Source organism: Malurus melanocephalus, unplaced genomic scaffold, assembly GCF_030028575.1.
Source record: "Malurus melanocephalus ecotype Western Australia unplaced genomic scaffold, MMel_1.1 scaffold_7, whole genome shotgun sequence".
NCBI classification, from domain to species: domain Eukaryota; kingdom Metazoa; phylum Chordata; class Aves; order Passeriformes; family Maluridae; genus Malurus; species Malurus melanocephalus.
In genome coordinates this window covers 2,280,916-2,302,419 of record NW_026623239.1, presented here as the reverse complement: position 1 = coordinate 2,302,419, position 21,504 = coordinate 2,280,916, and the positions used below count along the sequence as shown (strand labels likewise).

Sequence of the window (21,504 nt, the reverse complement as noted above, 5' to 3'; positions counted from 1 at the left end):
TTGTGGGTTGAGATAAAAAGTGTTTAATTGCAAAAGTAAAAGCTGGGTGCACAAGCCAGGCAAAACAAGGAATTCATCCATTATTTCCTATCAACAGGCAGATGTTCAGCTATTCCTCCAGAAAAGCAGGGCTCCATCACACACAGTTGTTACTTCAGAAGACAGAACTCAAAACACCCTTCCTTCTTCTTCCTAGTTTTTATTGCTGAGGACAATGTCATACAGCATGATATAGCCCTTTGGTCAGTTGGGGTCAGCTATCTTGCCTGTGCCCCTTCCCARCTTCCTGTAAACTTGTGCTAGTGGGGCAGTGTGAGAAACAGAAAAGGTCTCAATGCAGTGCAAGCACTGCCCAGCATTAGCTAAAACATCCCTACACAACCAACAGTGTTCTGGCCACAAACCCAAAGCACAATCTCACACAAGCCTCTATGAAGAAAATTATCCCAGTCAAAATCAGTACAACAGTCAAAAAAACCCCATTGGCCTAGTGGGCCTAATGGATCAACAGAAGACTGGAAACTGGGGAATTACCTCAAGAACAATAGGGGAGCAGATTAGTGGAGAAAACCTAGTGGAGTCTGGTGGAAAGCATAAAGATGGGAATAGGTGTCAGAGGACTGCACCACAGGGCAAGAACTGAGCTACAGGAGAGGCTGGTAGGTTAGCTGCTGTAGTGCTGCTTATCCCCTGTTACTTCTGGCCCTGCTGATGCCACTGACCTTTATTTTTGATGCTTTCCCTGCTGGCTTTCACCACTGCTACAGTCAAGCTGGAAAAGCTTTCAGTGGCTAAAAATATCTGCTTTCTGCAGTCATCTCCCSTCTCCCTACTAGTTCAGCCTTATCAATGGTTGAAGTTAACACCAAAATAAAATAAGGTACAGCAACTACTAGATCAGACACTGCTACAAAAAAAAAATTGCCCTTCAGCCAGGCTACTGCAATATGCAAAGGACACTGCATTAACAAGCCTCATAGAAGCACTTTTTCTGGCAAGCCTAGTCTGGCTGCACTAGCATAGAAACATTCATGTGATTTTCAGATGTTCAGACAGGAACAGGTGAAGAATTCTTGGAGCAGAGGAGGATTAACTCTCTTCTACATCTCCTTTCTCTCCCAAACAATAGCGTACTGAACCATGGTTTTATTCTTAATTAGCAAGGTATGGGGAAAACAGAAAGTTCTAGGAAAAGCAATTTTGGACCCTGTATTAGTGAGTCAGAAGTGAAGAGAGTAATTCTTTTAACAAATTTATGTAACAAAGCTGGAGTGCCAAGGTTCCCCACTCCCTGCTTCCTATGATGTAGGTCTCTTGTCAGACACCTCCCATCAGATACTGTGCCAATCTGCCTTGGTTTAGGAATGGTACTCCCCACTGGTACTCCTCCACCAAGGCTCTCTAGACGGGACACTGCTCTCTCGCTCTGTTTTCCCCTCCTGCTGCAGTGTGTTGGAGAGGAGAACTGGAGGCACAAAACACAAAGATCACAGGTTGAGACAGATAATTACTGCAAACAGTAAAGTGATATAAGAACAAACAGTAACAGTAAAAATAATAATGGCAGAGAGTACAGGAAAAGAAATTCACATGGATAGATAATAGTCAGTTTTGAAGAATAGTTTTAAAATCAAGTTCTTTCAATACAGTGAACAGAGAGACCTGTAGCCTCAACTACATTGAAGATACTCTGCTTACCGAGAGCCTGAATTGCCACACTTTTACCTTTTCTGTTAAATACTTGCGTTGGRATACTAATCAACTTACTCCAGAAACTCATTTCACAGTCAGATAATTCCACAGACCAACAGTGGCCTGCAGTAACAAAAATGTGTGGTTCTCTACTGCACTGAAGGCTCMTCTATCTATTAAAAAAATAATTACAGCATTTACCCTTTAATACATAAAACCTTTCAGATTCTAGCTCGTATTTTGTACTGGGTTATTTTATTTTGGATACGTGAATATCAAAGCCTGACATATCAGTTTCACTAGCAAAGGTCATTGCCAGGATGCTGTTAAGAAAAACACGTACTCAAAATAAAGCAGTCATTAAATTGTTGAATTTTACTTTTTTAATACTTAACTTAATAATCAAGACTTTATTTTAGGTATTAAACATTCTGTTGATGACCTCTATTTCCAAATGTTTAACAGTTATAGCTATAAATCACTATTCTTTCATGCTTGCAAGCCGCCGCCGTTGCCGCCTCTTGATGTCCTTCATATTCCATCGGTATGTCTCCAGCATAAAAGGCCCATTGTAGACAAACAGCATAGTCATCTTGTCATTGTAAGTGAGATTCTTCAGGAGCTGGTGAAAAACACAGAAACAGAAGTCAAGATAGCTAGATGTTTCCCATTGTCTAAAAAAGGTGAATGAGATCTATGTAAAATCTTAGACCTCAAAATTATCAATATAGTAGGATTACAGCCTGACAAATGAAGTGTATTTGTTCCTAGGATCCCCTTCAAGGAGAGTCATTCTTTAGCCTATTTCCATGCATCACTATTCTTATTAGAATAAAATCTTCCTATCTAATCTATACCTTCTTGCAAATGATCTCGCTGGTTTTTTATGTATCCAGAGAATTACTCCATTCTGCTCTAGGCACAGAATAATGTTTTTTCCTTTTTCCCCAGGAGAGGGCAAGAGACAGTAATTGTACCCAAGTAAATATATGTATCTATTTAGCCTTGTGCTTGTCTGAGCGAAGCAATTTCCCTTAGTGGAAACTCAGAAGAAATGAAATTACCTAGAAGTTGCACTGCTATATTCAAGAGTAACTTCATCTCCTGTACTACTTTTCTGAAGTGTAACAGCCAAAATGGATACTTAYGATAATCCAAATCTTACCAAGCACAAGCCCAGCAAAGAAAGACATCATGCTAACTGTAGATTACAAGCAGTGCTCAGGATGACATTTAACAATTTACCTGCAACTGATGCTCAACTTGGTACTTCCTTCTCCCCAGTCGTTCAGGCATTTATGCCTTACAACAGATGCTGTTATTGATTTTTCTCACTTAAATACTAAATTTTGTTTTTCTGTGTTGAAATGAATCCTGTTGTCAAATAAAGTTACCTACCTATGATTGCTTAGAATTCTAATCTTGCTTTACAGCAAAAAAATGAACTCCTAACAGGGTGATTATATGTATGTTTAATAAATGTAATCCTAATATTCGTATTAAAAATACTCATTTTCAAACCCACTTCTAAGAACATATTCAGTTCATGTACTCATTATGACAGCGAATTATAAGTATTCAGAATACAGTATTCCTCATCTACTTTACTGCATATTAATTTATAATCTTCCCCTCTGTAGCTTGCTTAAAAAACGGTCAGGGAAGGTGTCAACATACTGAAAACAAAGGGCCGCAGTTTCTCCTGTCTCCACTGGGTACACACATGGAACTCAGCTTAATATGACAAACTGCCACACTTTCTAGTAGGTGACAACATATTTGTTTTCTAGTAAGTGGTGACATACAGCACAGGCTGAGGAACTGCCACTGGAACAGCAGAGTCTGGTCTTCTCCTGAGCCTGCCCAGTCCAGCCTTTAAATCATCCTCTGATGCAGCCCACACAAACAAACTCTTCCGCTAAACCTTTACATGAGGTGCACTCTCACTAATTTTTCTTGTGACAGGCCATTATAGCTTGCCATATTAGCTGTGGAGATAGGTGGCACGAAGAATATCTTCAGCCACTTCTTCATAACTCTGTCCCTTGCTGCTAAATAATGGTGCAACATACCCCTTCAATTTGCTCTCACCATGATGTTGATTTTTTTTTTTGCTTTTTTTAAGCTTCTGAGATGTTTTTTACTTCTGCTTTTGTATTTTTATTTTGATCTTTCTGGTTAGCTCCGCAAACTCAAATTTTCCCTGTCTCTGCTCTTAGGAATTTGACAATTGACTCAACTTTAAAACTGACTCTGAACCCAAGAGACTCATTTTTTACAACTTTGTATATYTGGAAAGCATTAGTTAGCTGAGTTAGTTCAGCACAGAGTTAGTTGACCCATCTGTCTTTCAACATCCCAATCATTGTGTTCTTTAAGTAGGAGAATGCACAGACAAGCTGATCCAATAAGAAGAGGAATCACAAGAAGACAAAAGGGAATAAATAATACAGAACAACAAAGAAGTAATGTGGTCAGGAAAAGACCAAACTGCAAGCATGTAATCATACTGSAAGGTAAGAAGGAACAAGAACCATCACCTTTTATCTTCTTCCATTAAGATAAAAATGCTATGAGGTAGCTTTACTCAGATCCTTCAATTGCTATTTACTGAAAAAACAGGCCATACCAGCTAGATTTTGTAAAATACAATGTCCAGCAGGAGCAGAATTGCTTTATCTTCATAAAAGCCACTACACTGCCGACTGCTTGTCTCCCTGGTGTAAAAGTAACCTTTACTGGTTCAATTTGTCTAGGAACAAGCTGAGCYTCAGATCAAGTTGAATGCAACATTAGTCTCCATTAATGGTGCAGGTGAACAGCCACCCTATTTACCCCTTTCAAGCCCTGGCATTGCTTCATTAGTAAGACAACAACCTTTTTTTTTCCATTTTGATCGGAGAGTACAATTAAATTGGTCACTCTTAGAGCATAGGTCTCACCTTTTCTAAGCCTGCAATACAGGAAAACTATTCAAGTAAAAATGTGGGATTCCTCCAGTTCTTCAGCACTAGGCCTGCTCTTCCTTCAGAATCATCTGACTTCTTGTTTAGGACTTGATCTCTGCTACAGTCTGAATTCTGTGTTATCCAGAATCATTACCTTTTACAGCCTTTTCCATGGTAACCCTATCCACTGGTGGTTAACACATGATACTTCCAGTGAGACCACAATTCCAGAATGGGTTTTTGAAATAAGCGTTGGTCTAAGTTGTCTGAATTCTTGCCTGACTGTCCTTAAATCCTCTCAGTTACCCTTTAATCTAAAGTCCTCAGGTAAAACAGAGTTAAGTTATACAGTGTTTATTGGTATATTACCATACAAAATCCAATTCTCCTACACTTTAAACCTCCCCTTTAATTTTCTGCCACACACCTTTGGTGTAATGAAGAAGTACTGAGATGTGCTTTTTTTACAAGCAGTTTCCACAACCATTTCAAAAACTCTTCTCTCATTCATTGGGTCCATTCCCTGAAAAGAAAAGAAAAAAAAAAAAAAAGGTCTGCTCTCTCCACTGTGCCACATGCATCACATAGAAAGACCAATACTGCACTACTGATTCTCACCTGATTTATTTCATCAACAACTCTGAAAGGACATCTGTTGAGTTCTTGCAGAGCCATCAGGTACAACATAGTGGAAACAGTTTTCTCACCTCCACTATGATGATACGGAGTCAATTCATGAAGTTCAGTGCTATTGTGGAATTTGACTCTAATGCGAATCCCATACTTCTCGTACTCCTCCTGTGAAAGCCAGTTCTGTTAAACTCATTTTCTTTATACTACAGCTTATTTTATGATGACGCAAACTAAAGGACACTTGCACAAATGTACTGCAGCAGTCTACCAACTACTCAGGTTCAACTTATAGTGATATATTAATTCTGCTTCATCTATATATATTAATTCTGTTTCATCTATTTTCCTTAACTCTCATCTACTTTTGTTAAGAGAAATTTCAATACYATTCTTCTCCATGACTATTTGTTAATTGCTGAATCCCTCTTAAGAAAGGCTTCATATGCAGTAAGAGTATCAAAGGAATATAAAAATCTTGCCTAGAAAAAGGGGAAAGCAATGCCCCTATCAATCCCATGCATCAGAAAAATAATGCAGTAGGATACATAGTACTATCAGTCTGAACAGTGGAGTAACGGTTTGTGTGTAGGTTGAGAGTCAACCTGAACCTCTTCAAGTACAAGCAGCCCAAAATTCACCAGGACAGCCATTTCTTTTACATATTTCAAAAGGAGAACCACACACAAGGATTCCAACCCTAGCTTCTCTTTAACAGGAAAGTGACACTTGTCAGCAGCTCAGCCAATGATGCAAGGTATCAGGAACACAGATGTGGTTCAAAAGAATGACCATGCATTCATGCTAAAGACTAAAAAGAAATCTTCAGAGTACTCTCTATTCTTCCTGAAGTTGTATTCAGTAGCCACTGAGCTAGCTTGGTTGGTCAGAGCATGATGCTAACAACATCAAGGYTGTGGATTCAATCCCTATATGGGCRATTTACTTAAAAGCTGGACTTGATAATCGTTGGTCCTTCCAGCTAAGAATATCTGTGATTCTGTGAGTTGTTCTGATTAGAACTTCATTGTAAGGAGAAATAAAACCCACAATATAAGGTCTCTAGGCCCACTGTAATTTCAGATGCACTGGCATAGACTGAAACTAGGTTTGAAAAAGTGAACATGACAGGCTAGCAAAACCAAATAAAAAAGATTCACATCCAAGACAGCTGTGATGGCATCGAAGTCAGACTTTGATTACTGCCAGACTACTTCAAATGCCAGTTCATATAACTGACAGATACTCTAAAACCTGACAAAAATGATGCTAAAAACTCCTATTGAAACCAAGAATGTGAGGGCTATCATGGCTAGCAGTCTGAATTCTGGCTACCAAGTGTTACCAAGGAAAGTCACAAGGTTCACAAAGACTTCTGCCAGGATGTTAAGGAAGAACCCAGTGAAGTGTTTCACAGTGTCAAGTTGGAAATCAATCAGGTTGGAATCAATCAGGTTGGAAAAGCCCTCTGAGGTCAGAGACCAATCCGTGACCGAACACCAACCTGTCAAATTGACCAAGAGTGCTCTGTCCAGTCATTCCTTAAACACTTCCAGGGACAGTGACTTCATCACCTCCCTCCTCAGTTCATCTATGTTTCATCACCCTTCCTGTGAAGAAATTCCTCCTAATGTCCAATTCCTCCTATTATCCAATGGTGACAACAGGTAGTGTCATCAAGGACATCCACAGACAACAAGATTCAAAAAAGGCAGATTAACAGAGGCTTGAACATCAGTGTCACAGAAATATTTCTAATAAAAAGTTCTTCTGCCTCAAGAGTCTCTCTCTTTGTATCAACAGGTGAGGCAAAAGATTCTCCTGCACAGCAGGGTAAGGAATAAAAAACTTGAGAATAGATTATCCACCTTTCTGGATTGCAGCCATTGATCCTTTGAGGAAAAAAGTTTTACAGCACAGTATTGCTAGCTAATCTCTTTGTGACACCTTTGCTATAGAAAAGCAAGACCTTCCAGAGATTCAGAAAGGCACTCCAGATTCCTTTTGAGTTTAAACTGCTTTACTGTTTCATTTTCTCCCAATGAACTTTCATCTAAAAGATARTTTTTGTGTAATATAGATCTGTCTAGGTGATTATAAAAAGACCTCAAAAGTATACATTTTAATGTCCTACTGTTTCATATTACTAGTCCCCAAATAAACATTTTTAATGCAGTTCATATAAAGAACCTTACCAGTCACATTTCTGTCCTGAGTAATAACTGCTGCTGCTATTTTAAGAAAAGCTGTGTAAGTAATTTACAACCGCAAAAAACCCAGATAAAAAATGTGTTAACTTTCACTACTGTGTAGTCTATGCATTAATATATGAAAATTTTGAAATAATCATTTCAATTTAAAACAAAATATCAAATTCCTTTCTTCTGTTCATTGCACTGAATATTTCTCCTCAGGTTCTACTGATGCTTTAAAATCTTCACCAGAGATAAACCCTACCTATAAAGGTTACTGAGAAGGTAACAGGATGGGCCAAATGACACCTGCTTTCAGAACAGACAAAATGCCCTCAGACTCCAGCAGAAACTACATGTAGAACCGAATCAATTCAATGCCTAATAACAGAAGATTTAGATTGAATCAGAAGACACAACTTAGCTAAAAATGCAGAATTAAATCATGAACTTCAAAAATCTGAGTAACAGCTAAGTAAAATACAATGTTTCCAAGCTCTGTAGGTTACAGGTCTATTCTAAAAGTCAGGATGTGAAGACCTGTGTGTCTGGATAGATTCGCTTGCCTTCAATGAGACTGCTAAGTCAGTTCTAGTACACCAAAAGTGTTGAGCGTGTTCAGTGTTTTTTTAATAAAGAACATCTCCATATGACAACTTGTTGTTTTTTTCTAGCAATATATGACCAAAACATTATGCAAGAAAATACATTATTCTTCTATACAAAAAAATCAAYCATACCTCTTTTTCCACATGAAGATCAACTTCACCAACACACTGCATAGAACTAAAGAACTTACTGAACTTTCCATTAATTTGTTCAATCATCACTTTCACGAGCTTTAGCCACTTTTCTTTGACCTAAAAGTAGACATATCCATGTAAAATCAATTTAAGAACTGATTTTTCCTTTGGAATTGAAAAAAAACATTGTAATTAGGGAAGCTAACATCTCAGTTTACCCTCAAGACTATTTGAAATGTTACCTTTTATTTCTGTACATACATTCCTACAATGATGTAGAATTATAGTAATGATACAGAAGGGATAATTGGAGCTGTTACCTCTGAAATGTTTTGCTTATAGTTATTCAACTCAGTTTTCTTTTTTTCTAGATATTCTGTCAACTGCTGTATTTCTTGTGTTTGCTTATTGTATTCTTCAACAACCTGCCAGAACAAAAAACAAGGAGTCAGCAAAATATCTGCCAATTCTAACTTTAACTGTAAAAATACCACAGTGTACCAATRCTGTTCAAACACAATTACACTGACTACTGCACTGCAGACTAAACAAGATACATTTCTAGCTTTAATGCAAGGGAATTTTAAAGCTTTGTTTCTCTCAGATTATCACAATTTTTTTAAGGCACATTTTTAAAGACCCTGATTACTTGAAATCTGAATAGATGCAGAATCTGGCATTCACAGCACATTGTTCCTGCTATCTAGTACAGAGTGGGAAGCAAGAACACTGTGGGTTGACATGGAGGGAGAGAGAGTGGAGGGAAAGCAGTGAACATACYGAAGCAGTGAGGCCTGTAAAACAGGAAGCCCTGGTTTTCTCTTCATTCAGAAAAGCATCAATTTCCTCCAGTGTGTTTGGAAGAGTCTGAAAAGCCTACAAGACAAAGGATGCACGTCACAAAGCAATACTAATGAAGGACTCAAGTTTTCTTAAAAATAAATAAACAAAAAACCAACCAAAATAACAAAAACCCAAAACAAACAAACCAAAAAGAAAACCAAAACCAACCAACCAAAAGAAAAAAGCCCCAATACAAACAAACAAATCCCAAAAATCCAAAACCAAACCAAACCAACAAACAAACAAACAAACAAACAAACAAACAAAACAAATTGAAAAAACCATAAAATATTCTGTTACTTTTTATCAGAGTGTCACATACTCTAATACAGCAAGATTCCCTCATAAACTCCTGTGGACACAGAAAGAAGATTCAAAGTGCTATTGCATAACTAAGATACACAATCAGCTGCTCTTTAGTTGCCTACTGTGTGCAGGCACAGATATTCAGAGATTTGGTGTAAGGCATGGACTATGCTAGATAAGCCATGCAAATGAATACTTCCTAWAAGGCTGGGAAGACCTCCAGGGACATAGACCAGCCCAGGCTTCAGTTCTTTTCTGTTGCTCCACTGGAGTAGAAAGCTAGACATATATATGGCCACAATTCATTTCTGAACATAAGACTGTGGATTTCAATTGAAATTGCCAATCAAATTTGCTCTCTGTGCACAAAACAAAGTGGTAGTCAAAGCGTATCACAGTACTATTTCAAATGTACTTTGAAAGGCTAATAACATTAAGAGAAGTACATGTGATCCTTTATTGGCAGACTTCTAATAAAAATGTAGGATATTCTTTGCAGGAGAAGTTAGAAATTCAAGATATATGTGGAAATTTCTTTTTGTACATACGATTTTAAATTCTTCCGGAAAACCTTGATCTGGACCCAATCTGCAGACCTGTCGAGCTTGTTTCATCAACTTCATGCATTTCTCATAAAGAAGTTGCTTCCTATTAGCCAGTTCTTGAAAACGTTGCTGTTAGAAATATTAAAAGATATTAAAAAAATCCACCACCATCTTTCTTTTTTTTTTTTAAACATTGTTGTGAATTTACAGAGGTAACACTAGCAACAAACCACACCTGAGGCAGAAAAAGTAGGTGAAACCAGACTGTCAAAATGAAAAACAATTTGCTTCAACTAACGTAACTATTATACCTCTCTGCTCTCAAGTCAACAGATGCCAATCTGCTCAAAAGCAAGCCCTTCTAAAATAGCTACATTTATTTTCTCTCAACTTAAAAAGTGTACATGTAATTCAACAGTTTAATCTCCCAAGTTTCATTGTTGTGTACTTCAGTTTAATATAGGTGAAAATGGTGAAAATTCAGTTTTCATTTGGAAATCATACAGTTAGAGAAATGCTTGTTCCACAGTTTTAAAATACAAGACACAGACATTGATAGTAACCCTCATTACCTTCTGTAAATTTAATTGATCTTTATTTACTAAACACAACAGAAGCAATTGTAACAGATATCATCATTAGTGATCATCTCACACTCAAGTTAGGGCTGCTGTTCTCAGCATGTATCAACTCAAAAAACCTGTTCTTCACTCACTCTACTTTACTTTACTCCTTTCTTTAGAGCAAAGATCTCAAGTTATACTGAATTAGCATAAATGTATCTGATACAGAAAAATTGTTACATCCCATTCCATATGCCCTGTAATAGTATTCTGAATCCTACTAATTCAAAAGTCAACTGGCTTCATGTGAAATGTTTTTACATGATAATGAAGGCAAAAGATCCATTGAGAGGCACCCATTCTTTTTTTTCTTTTTTACAAGAAGCATAAATTTTAAAAGTATGTGATCATTTCCAGAGCCCCAATGAATTATGCATTATCTGAAGTAGAGAATCTCAATTCTTAATTGTACATAAAACGCCCACTTGAAGGGAGSTCTGCAGACCAACATGAAACAAGATTTCAAGTTGAACTGTAGACACTTAAAATCTGACAGATTCAATACTGAATATGTCTGATCCAAGCTAAGGTAAGTTCTTCAGTGAGGATGAAAATGAATGTTTGGCAAGAGAAATTTCAGTATGCAACAGAAAGACTAGGAAGCAATAGGTATTTATGGTATTATGAAGTATGTACTTGAAAAAATGCACTGACAGTTCAACAAGCTAAGTTTCAATTTTCACTCAACTTTGCCAGTTTACTGTCAATGGCCACATGCAAAATAAAATTTAAATAAAAATATGCAAGTTTTGTTTCTTTATTTCTTCTGTATATGAAAGAATACATGGCAATGCTGATGTTCCTGTTAATTTTCTGAGGGGGCCTTGGTGGGATTCCATTTGACTTACACACACCTTTTACTAGGAAGGAAGCAATTTTTAAGAACTGCCAGAGCCACATATCCTGTCTGCTGATCTGACTAGACATCTAACTATGCACCAACCCAAGCTACTCCCTAAATGATGAAGACAAGTGCAGAGACAACCAAAATCATTAAATTCATTTCCCAGTGATAATACCATTACTGACATGGGGTTCATGTCCTTGTAATACATTCTTACTCCTTAGTGAGCTTCATCAATTAAGTAATTTTCACTGAACTTTGATAAGCTGAGTAACAGATGCATCACATGTGAGAACTGATGCAAGAGCCATGTTCTAAGTAACATGTTGGACTTATCTCAGTTTTCAAGATACTTTCTGCTCCTCTTAGAAAGTTCTCCTGTGCCTAATTTTCCTGTAAGTGATGGTTACTACAACCTTAAGTGGCTTTCTAACTACATGCCAAGGCCATTCTTTTTGGAAATACCTGTCTATGCAAAAAAAAAAAAAAAATCTACTTTTCAAGCTGCTTTACAATTTTTACTTTTATCCTTATAATCAAATTGAATCAGTAGGTTATAACTGACCAAACACTTGCAAGGTAAGGAAAAAACCCCTAACTTACTGCCCTTTACTTAGACAGTTTGTTCCCCAGTGCATTGGAAGATTGTACTATGACATAAATGCAAAAATTGACCTCTGCAGCAATCCATGAGTAATCACAGCATCCTCTGCTCTTAGAAATGCATACTTGCTGTGGAATTAACTCCTCAGACCTTTTGGCAGAACACAGCATAGCTTCCTAATATGATCTACCAAGAGAAAGACCATTCAGCCTCTTTTGTGACCTCTGAAGAAGGCATGACAGTACATTACAGTAGGAAGAAATGAGCTAAGAAAGAAAGGTAAATAGCTCTGTTATGCTGCTGCATTTTCTGGTTCATCTTGAGCTTGTATTTCCCATGCGGGCTGGAGATACTTGACTAYGGACACTCAGAAGAAAAGTAATCCTTTGAGTAAACAGCTGGCCCTTTTACACAGACTATGCTTTATAATAAAAAGATCCAGGATAAGATGACTATTTGGCACATTTTCACAGCAGCTTAACTGTCTTAATTGAGGATGGCAAAGCTACTATTCAGCTTTAAATGAAGAGGCTGAAGTCAAATTACTTCAAAATCTACTGAACTTCAAAACTATTTCAACTACTACTGAAAACAAACCTAAATTTTTAGCAGAACTAACATCCACTTATAAATAAAGACACAGAAGCATCCTTTTCAACACCATAAAGTCAGATATTTCCAGTAAGATGCTTCCCAGTAAGATTTTTTTCATAGACGATATCCCACTATTCATATACGGTCACCTGTGCATCTCTTAGCTGCCCATTTCCTGCTTTGTAGTCCGCTTGTAGTCTGTTCTTCTCAGAAGTCATTCTGGTCATCTGAAGAGCCAAAGCTACTTTCACGACGTTCAGTGGTATGTTCTTCTACACACAGGAAAACAGAGCAGGGTTTTTTCACCTGACTCAAAATCAATGTAATCACTACCAAACTTTGGAAACTACCCATCCTTTTGGTCATAACATACAATCTCACACTGTGTTTAAGTCATCAATACTGCTGTCAAATTCAATGAAAAAGTGGTGATCCAAGTTCTTCAAGATGTATAGTCTTCATGTACTTTTAAGTCTGTATCAATACATATACATATGTATGTATAATTTCAACCAAATATATATAAATATATGTGTAGATATATGTATATCTCACACTTTCAACCCACAATTTTACATTAACCGTCTATCCTCTGATTCTCTTTCCCTTCCCTACATACCAACACTAAAATATCAGAAAAGTCAAGGCCATCTCAATTGTTTCTCAGAAAGAAGAATCCAACAGGTGGATATCATATGTCACACAAAGAGATGGGAAAGGTCCAAAAATAAACACAAAAGACATACGCATCTCATAACGACAATGCAAGCTGATTGACCAGATGACAGCAACTCTAGTACCTGATGTCTTAACTGGAACAGCATACGACAACAAGAGGAGGCTGTTTGGGAAGTTACATAACAGGCTTTTGTGATCACTAGAACCTGGTTTAACATTAACATAATTGGGKTTTTTTTAAGTCAGCCTCAGAAACAGTCTAGAGACTTCAAAATCAGCAACAGATTCTTTACTGTCTAAAGGGTAACTACAATTATGGGGCACTGAAAGCAACTGTTTACCATGTTTTATATGATCAGCATATAAATACAAACAAGTCCTCTCTCTTAATGAAGGGAAGAGAATAGCTCAACTGTAGACCTAGGGCACCTACAAAATAAAATTTCAAGAGTACTAGCATCTGACCACAGTGGTGAGCCAAGGTATCAGTTCTTTACTATTTCCATTTCGAAACTAAGTTTCTACAGTGTGAACTTCGTCACAGGGAAGAGTTTGCTTGTTTCCAGTTCTCTTAAGCAATTTAAAAATAATTATCAAAAATGCAAACTGAAAAAAAAAATTAAAATGAGATGAAAAATAGGAAAAGTTAAGATCATTCAATAATTCAAGAAAGCTAGCTTGAAAACAAATAACACATCCAAAAGTTGCATGCCTCCTACTTAAATTAAAAGAATTGGACTTTTCATAAAAGTGCAACACCTATCAAGTTAAAAATACATACCTTCATGAGATGCGTCAATTCAGTCATAATTTCTGCTTTCTGTTTATTTATTTCTTTGATCTTCATATTTGCCAGATTAAATTCCTTCTCTAGGTCAATAGCATCTTGTTCAAGCTGTCTTAAACTGTGGGAAGAATCAATATTTGATTAACTGTGATTAGAAGTAAATTGTACCAAAAAATACAAAAATGCTGAAAAATTTGACGACAAGCCAAAAGTTAGAAAGAACAGGAATTTGTAAACCTAAACATTCCAAACACATTAGAGACATTCCCAAACAATGCACTTTAAATCAAAGACAATCATTAAAGAAACTCTGCTTTTGACTACTAACAGCATCACTCAAGAATAGTCCCTTCCTTCTGTAAATTTCAAACTAGAGGTTAAAAAAAATCAGCGTAAGGAATGACATTTTTCTTCTGGTAGTTCTTTGAACAATACAACATAGGAGAGTTCAGGAAGTTTACTTAATTCTTGTTACATATTCTAGAAAAAAAAAAACAAAACAACCCTGTATACTCATCTTAATGCAGAAAAACAGAATTCTCACATGTTTTAGACCTCCAGAACATATAAAAGGAACTATGACCTTCAGCGAGCTGCAAAGCATTTGGAGATCTTCCAGAACTGCTAAACAGGGAAAGAGGATGATACATRAAACTGATCATTCTCATTTTGATCCCTGGGAAAATTGTGGAGCAACTCTCTTTCGAAAGCAATTCGAGGGGCATAATGGAGAAGGTGATCATGGAGACTCAGCAAGCATTTACAAAGGGCATGCCATATCTCATTAACCCGATTGTAAAACAATGGCATGACAGGAGATGAAGTGGTTGTCACTTAGATCAATTTTAGCTTTCTGTTAGGGTACCTGATAAAAGCTCACCAGCAAACACAAAAAGGAGAGACRACAGCAGCTGGCAGAACCTGAAATAATATCATACATATTGCTAAACCTAGGCCCATCACAGGAGCCATCAGTCCATGAAAGCACAAGAGGAGCACAGGGCCATGGGAGCAGATGGAGACCCAAATTCAGGACTCAGAGAAGGGGGCATCCGGTCCCAGGACAGCCTCAGCACCAGAGTTCGTGTGTAGAACACAATAAGGTAGTTATCATCAGGTCAAACTGTGGACTGAGGTGAGTTGCTTTCTTGCAGTACAACTGAATTATAGATTTGTCTAGGTTGGAAAATACCTTRAGGTCATTGAGTCCAACCACTAGCCTAACACTGCCAGGTCCTTGACTAAACTACGTCCCTGAGAGCTACATCTACATGTCATGTTACAAACAAAAAAAAAAGGCAACTGAAAAAAAAACAGGAAGTCACTCTGCCAGGCCATGACACTGGTCTCACATAATTTCAGGCTCTGAAATGGAAAAGTAGTATCTGAAAATACTATTGTCAAGTAAGGATACTCCCAGTRGTACCACACAGGGCTTCAAGGAGATGAGTGAGCACATGTCTGTCTGTGACTTTATCTGTGAGACTGAACAGCAGTGTCCAACCCTAATTTAAGTGGTGGGACAACCTATGGTGACAATTCTCCTGGCAAAGGGAGATTCATTCCACCTTCCCACCTTATTCTCTCTGTAATAAACCAATTACTCCCCACTGACTGCAGGTTACCTGGAAACCCTGTGGTTTCATGGCTCTTTCATATGTCAGTGGGCATTTCTGTCTGCATTAGCATTACTGTGAATGCACCAAACAGGCCGCAGTATATTTCAGGAGCACTYTGAGTGACCTGAATTTCTCAGTGTGGCTGAGCATCCTCACTGCTGGGTAAGTCCTGTGAAGGTTCACCCGAGACTACCAATTGCTCACTAGCCATGAATACATGCAGATCTGTTTGAAGCAAGAGTGCAAAAATTACATTGATAAGACAAAACAGTGCTCCTACTTACAATACAGAAGATACCTAAAATAAAGGTAATTATGCAACGTAACAAATGGCCTTGTTTCTGACAAATTTGCTGATATCTCAGTGGAAACTGCCCTGAATCTCTGCTCCTAAAGGCCAAGCCCTCCAGCTTCATCAACTCAGTGTCAGAAGAAACCTCAGTCTATTGTGGTTAACACCCGTGTCTCGGACTGAACAGAGTCCTTTAACCTCTGCAGTCAAAAAAACACTATTGGCTGCCTTTAGTGAGACTCTTCCCAAGATGTATAGCCCCCAGCTCTCAGTCCTTTGCACCTCCTGTGGAACAGCGTAATCCTGGACACTGTATTATAAATAGACATCACAGGATGTAGCAGAAAAGCATTTTGTGACTGTACAGGACTATTACATATTCAAGGGGGCAAACGAATGTGAGGAAAGGGAGGAACCAGGTAACTTGGAAAGAAACATGTACAGGGAAACAGGAATAGGAGGATAAGAGGGACAGTAAGATGTAAATAGTTGCCAGGATGCTACCCTTGTCCAGCTATGCCCAATTGGCACATTCTATTTTTACACAACTCCATCCCTCCCCTTTCCTTGGACAGGGGACTCTACTCAGCACTTGTCTGTACGGAAGTCTAAGTGCAAGCAATCAAATCACAAGTCATAGGGGGGWCCTACTTGTGTGTGATGGCTGCACCCAGCTGGAGCGACCAGAGTGAGTGTACCTAAGTGGCAGCCACTTGAGTGGGGTGATGCAATCGTCCACGTTGCCAGCACTATGGTAAAAGTCTGCAAGAGAATGTTTCACCCCTTACAAAGACCAGTGCACACTAGACAGTGAGCGGCCTGGGATCCAAGAGGCTCACTAAGGATGGCACCACAGAATAAATGGCTATTGGAGGGACCAGCCTGGCTGACACAAACTGCTGCCATCTGCATGTATTTATGGGTAAGATGACAAGGGTACCGGCTAAGGGGTAGGGACTGGGGGAGTCATGGCTACCTCTGTACATATGTATTACCTTTGTATCTCTGAGAGAAGCACCACAGAATGAGCTACTGGGAAACTGGGAAGTCACAGCCAGTTCAGCATGCAGGCACACATGGGTGAGAGAGGCAGCCTGTACAGGCCAACAGAAGCAGGGCTACAGCCTCAAGGGTTGGCATTTCCAGGTACCAGCAACTCAGGAAACTGAGGTTCAGTGCAGATTCCGAGTGTCTGGAACCAGCTGCCAATGGGATCCACATTGCCCATAGGTATGCACAGACCACACCAGAGTAAGCCCATCCTGCTCAGAGTATTCGCACAATTTGCACTGGTGTTGTATTTGCACAATTGCTATGTGTACACTGTGCTATATGCAACTACAAACACATAGGTTTAGGTGTGTTCTCTGTATGTCTAGTGGGAAGTCAGGTTTAGCTTGTCAGACACTGGAATCTTACAGTTCATGGCTTAAACATTCTTATTAAGGATGTTAGGGACCTTTTTCCCTATATATATAATAGCAAAACTGTATAAAGAAGCTGTGACCATCAAAGCCCTCCCCTTCCTGAAAATACCTGACTTCAACTTTGGACTATTAGTTAAGCAGTCTAGGTAAGATAAAAGGGGACACTATTGCTCAATGATCTCAGGTCTAGGGAGGGGTAAACAAGGCTGAGGGAAAAGAATGCATCCACAAGAAATCCAAACCCAGCAGAAAATCATACCACCTACTGAGTTTAGGGTGGGAGAGGCCATATCCCACAAGAGCCAGGTTTGCACAAACTCTCCACCCCCTCAAATGAAGGGGGCAGGGGAGAGTTTTGGCAATAACCTCTTGTCAGAAGCACTGAAGATCCATCCTCCCTTAGACAAACAGGCCCAGCTGTGAAATCCCCAACCCCACAGGCCACATCCACAGGACATTCACATGAGAGGCAGTTGAGGGGATGTCATGATCCATTAAAGACCCCCCAAAAGTGCTCCCCAGAGACCTTGCACCAGAGGACTGCATGTGATACATGTTTTACAACAGACCCAGGCTGTTCTGCAAGGGACTGTGTCAAACTTGCTTTCCCCCTGGGTGAGGTACTTGGGCATTCTCACCTGCCTGAGCATCTCTTAATCCATTGRATTCTGTGTTTTCCAGGAGGCCCTTACCACCAAGACGACCAGTGAGAGAGGATCATTGGGACACTGGTGGAATCCATAGAGTGGTGATATTTTCCCTTATCAGTCCATCTTTCTGACCCCACCTCTTTTCCCCTTCTTTCTCTTCCTTTTTCTCTGTCTCATATTTACTATTTAATAAAATCCGTACTATTGACTTTGGCATTTGACAGACCTTAATTCAGGCAGAGGCATTTCTAATAATTTTAAGAACTGACTGTAACAGGCTCGCTAATGGGTATGTGTAGGAGCATTAACGTGCATCAGCTCCATCTTCCTCTCAGTCTGCTGAATCCAGAATAATCTCTCTAAGTTTTTCATTGCTGTGCCCCACACCATTTATGCATTCAAATTTCAGGAMCACAGTCTCCATTAATCAAAGACTAGTCAGGTAAAAAAATGTGGCTCTAGGGTCACTCTTGGTTTGTTGTATCTTGCCTGGAAGTCAGTACCAAGAAACCACAGGATAATGTTCTAGGATCCATCCTGTTTTAACACTCTTGCCAGCTGTCAAGTTTTCAGACACTGAACTGGGGGGGAGCAAGAGACCTGAGGTTCAGAGAGGTCTGCTGAATCCTGTCTTAGGAAGACAGCGGGTGTGGCAGTGATACAAACTCAGGACAGATGGATGCAGCAAAGCTCTGCAGGAAGGGACTTAAGTGTGTGTAAGAGAGCAGTGGTGGACAGTGAGCTGTGTGTAAGAGAGCRATGCACCCTAAGAGCAAACTCAGTCCTTGCTTGTATGAAGCACAGGCAGGATGAGTGATTTTTCCTTTCTGTTCAGCACTGCACACAGCTTGGACCACTGTGCCAAACTTAAACAACTCGGAACAAGTGTAAGAGAGCAATCAAGATGGTTAGGGGCTACAGCACAGGCTCTGCAAGGAGAGGAAGCTCCATTTGTTCACTGTAGACWAGAGACGGCTATGGAGCACCAAATAACAACAGCCCAGTAACATTCCACCATGAAAACCATCGACAAGACGGAACGAAGTTMTCTTAGGAGGTACACAGTAGAAGAACTGACAGACAGTGCTCCTAATTTGAAACACGAGAGATCCAGACTAGATGTTAATGTTGTCTAYGCTGCCTTCTGGTAATGTGCGCCTAAATGAAAATACCTGCTCAATCATGGCCAGATTCCACCTAATGACAAAGAGTAACAGAAAAACTTATTGCAGTGGCCCAAAAAAACAAAACATATGCCATGAAAAATACTATGGACAATTGGGGTCTAACTCAAACCCTGACATGCTTATGTAGTACCATTTATGCACATTATAGTATGATATAGATACTTGCTACAATATCAGAATAATATAATAATATTTGGGTACAATAATGCATTGATTTCTAACTGGAATCATAGGATTATTAAAGAAAACCATGTGGAAATTCGAGAATCATCCATTGCTACATACTGTCTTAATTTCTAAACACCTTCCTTGTCTCGATTAGCACCTGTATCTGATGCTCAGCTACTGGTTACTTTTCACGGATAAAAGCACGCTGCAGTAAGAGAAATCAAAAATAGCTTTGCTTTTAAAATGGTTCTTTTTCCATAGATAACATAGCTTGTTTCCTACCTATCATACTTCACAGCAATTTTTGATTCCAACTGTCTCCTTCGGTTTCCTCTCTCTAAAAGCTCCTTCTTCTCTTGCCTGAGTTTATTGTCTTTGTGTTCCAGATGTTTCTGTTTCCCGAACAGTGAAGCCAAACGTGCATCCAATGACTTTAACAAGTTATCAATGGCCTGAAATAAAAGAACACACACCACATGCATTCTTACTACATACCATACTAACAAGTGCAAGTAGGCTCTGCATGATAAAATGGGTAGTAGTTTTCACACACAGCACAGAAATACATTTCTACCTGTTTCTGGTTTTCCAACTGTCCTCTTTCATCTGCATCCACTGAACTAGAGAGAAATTGTGCCTCCTTCAAGCATGTGTTGCTAGAGATGTTTTGTTTTGTGTAACAAGATACTTTAATGACATATCTTTCTTCTGCTGTGTACATTTGCCTCAGATTGGTTTCCTGTAYGACCTAAGAAATACAGAAAAATATTAATCTGACAAAAGCATTACTTGAGGCAATACTTTTCAGAACAAGGAATAAGCTTGCTAAAATCCACAGTAAAGAAACTTCAGCTTATGCAAGACACTGACTTAGTGACAACCTTAATAAAAAGATGCTAAGTTTAATGCAGCATTATACTTGTAATTCAGACTGGTCAGCAAAGAACTGCTGAGATACTGTCAGAGAATGTTACCATAGCCAGTTAAATAGGTTCTAATTGTTATGGTATTACAGGCCTCAATAAAAAAATGCTAATACTTGTACTGCATCATGAACAAGGATTGTATTTGCTTCAGATATGTACATTACACATGTAGCCTGTGTAACAAGAAACAAAGTACTCAAGAATTAACAGATGAAACTATTAAGTGAGCTGTAATGTATTAGTCAAGTAAATGCATCTCTAGAAAAAAAGAAAGTATAAAAATACAAGAATTGCTAGCTTCAAGTGACTCATGTCAAAAAGGATATTATAAACAACCAAAGATTTACCATAACTCAAGATAGAGAAAAAAATTCCAGTAAACCAGAAACAGCAAAAAGCCTCCATAGGATTATGCACACTTGACTAAAGATGCTCCGTTTGTATGTGCAGCATCAGCTATATTCTGTCAATTAGGTTTAGTAAACTGTGTTTACAGCACAGACTGTTCACAACTGTCTCAGTTTCAGGCAAGGACAGGGTTAATTTTTTAGAGTAGCTGAGGGAGCACGCCCCATGACAGCCTCAGGTCATCAAGGAGGAGATGTAAAATATAGATGGGCTCATGGCCATCAGGTGGACCTAACCACAGACACTATTTCCCAGATTATCCTTAACTGTGAAGCATGCACTGCAACTAAGCAGGTAAAGCCCCTTTGGTATGGGGAATGATGGTCAATATATAAATATGAAGAGATCTGGCCCATTGATTATTCAGCCACTCCCCCTCTGGGCTGTAGAAAAAAAATCAACCCTGTCCTTGGCAAAAACCAGAACACCAATTCAGAACTTGTACAGGAGAAAGACACATTTAACTTTCTGTGAAGTACAGTATTAGGTGATTGAATTTGTTAAAACTGTTCCCATTTCTACAGGGCAAATAAAAAGAATAAATAAAATTGAAAAAGCAATTTTTTGCATTCTCCACATTTACTTGCTAAATAATTTCCACAATAAAACTCCACATCACAGGTGCATTTGGGCTTCTTCAGGTAACTTACCCTTTCAATCATGTCTCTTGTCTTCTCTGTTCCCACAGGAACATCATGAACACGGTACTGGGAACAAAGGTAACTGATCACAGGGTGAGGAGCATCAAATAATTCTCGTAAATATGAGTAAAATCCATATTGGCTGAAGAAGAGGTAA

General features: G+C 38.7%; 1 protein-coding gene across 1 annotated transcript in view; it reads right to left on the bottom strand.

Moving 5' to 3' along the window:
- SMC5 (structural maintenance of chromosomes 5) overlaps window positions 1-21,504 on the bottom strand; it is a 42,267-nt gene continuing 20,763 nt past the window's right edge. The window contains exons 13-24 of the mRNA XM_057372483.1: window positions 21,357-21,489; window positions 19,947-20,120; window positions 19,655-19,824; window positions 14,024-14,147; window positions 12,714-12,836; window positions 9,903-10,028; window positions 8,986-9,081; window positions 8,526-8,630; window positions 8,203-8,322; window positions 5,259-5,438; window positions 5,068-5,163; window positions 1-2,314 (exon numbers count right to left, since the gene is read on the bottom strand). Coding sequence (XP_057228466.1) covers window positions 2,174-2,314; window positions 5,068-5,163; window positions 5,259-5,438; window positions 8,203-8,322; window positions 8,526-8,630; window positions 8,986-9,081; window positions 9,903-10,028; window positions 12,714-12,836; window positions 14,024-14,147; window positions 19,655-19,824; window positions 19,947-20,120; window positions 21,357-21,489 — 1,588 coding nt within the window. The 3' untranslated portion in view covers window positions 1-2,173. The remainder of the gene's footprint in view (window positions 2,315-5,067; window positions 5,164-5,258; window positions 5,439-8,202; window positions 8,323-8,525; window positions 8,631-8,985; window positions 9,082-9,902; window positions 10,029-12,713; window positions 12,837-14,023; window positions 14,148-19,654; window positions 19,825-19,946; window positions 20,121-21,356; window positions 21,490-21,504) is intronic.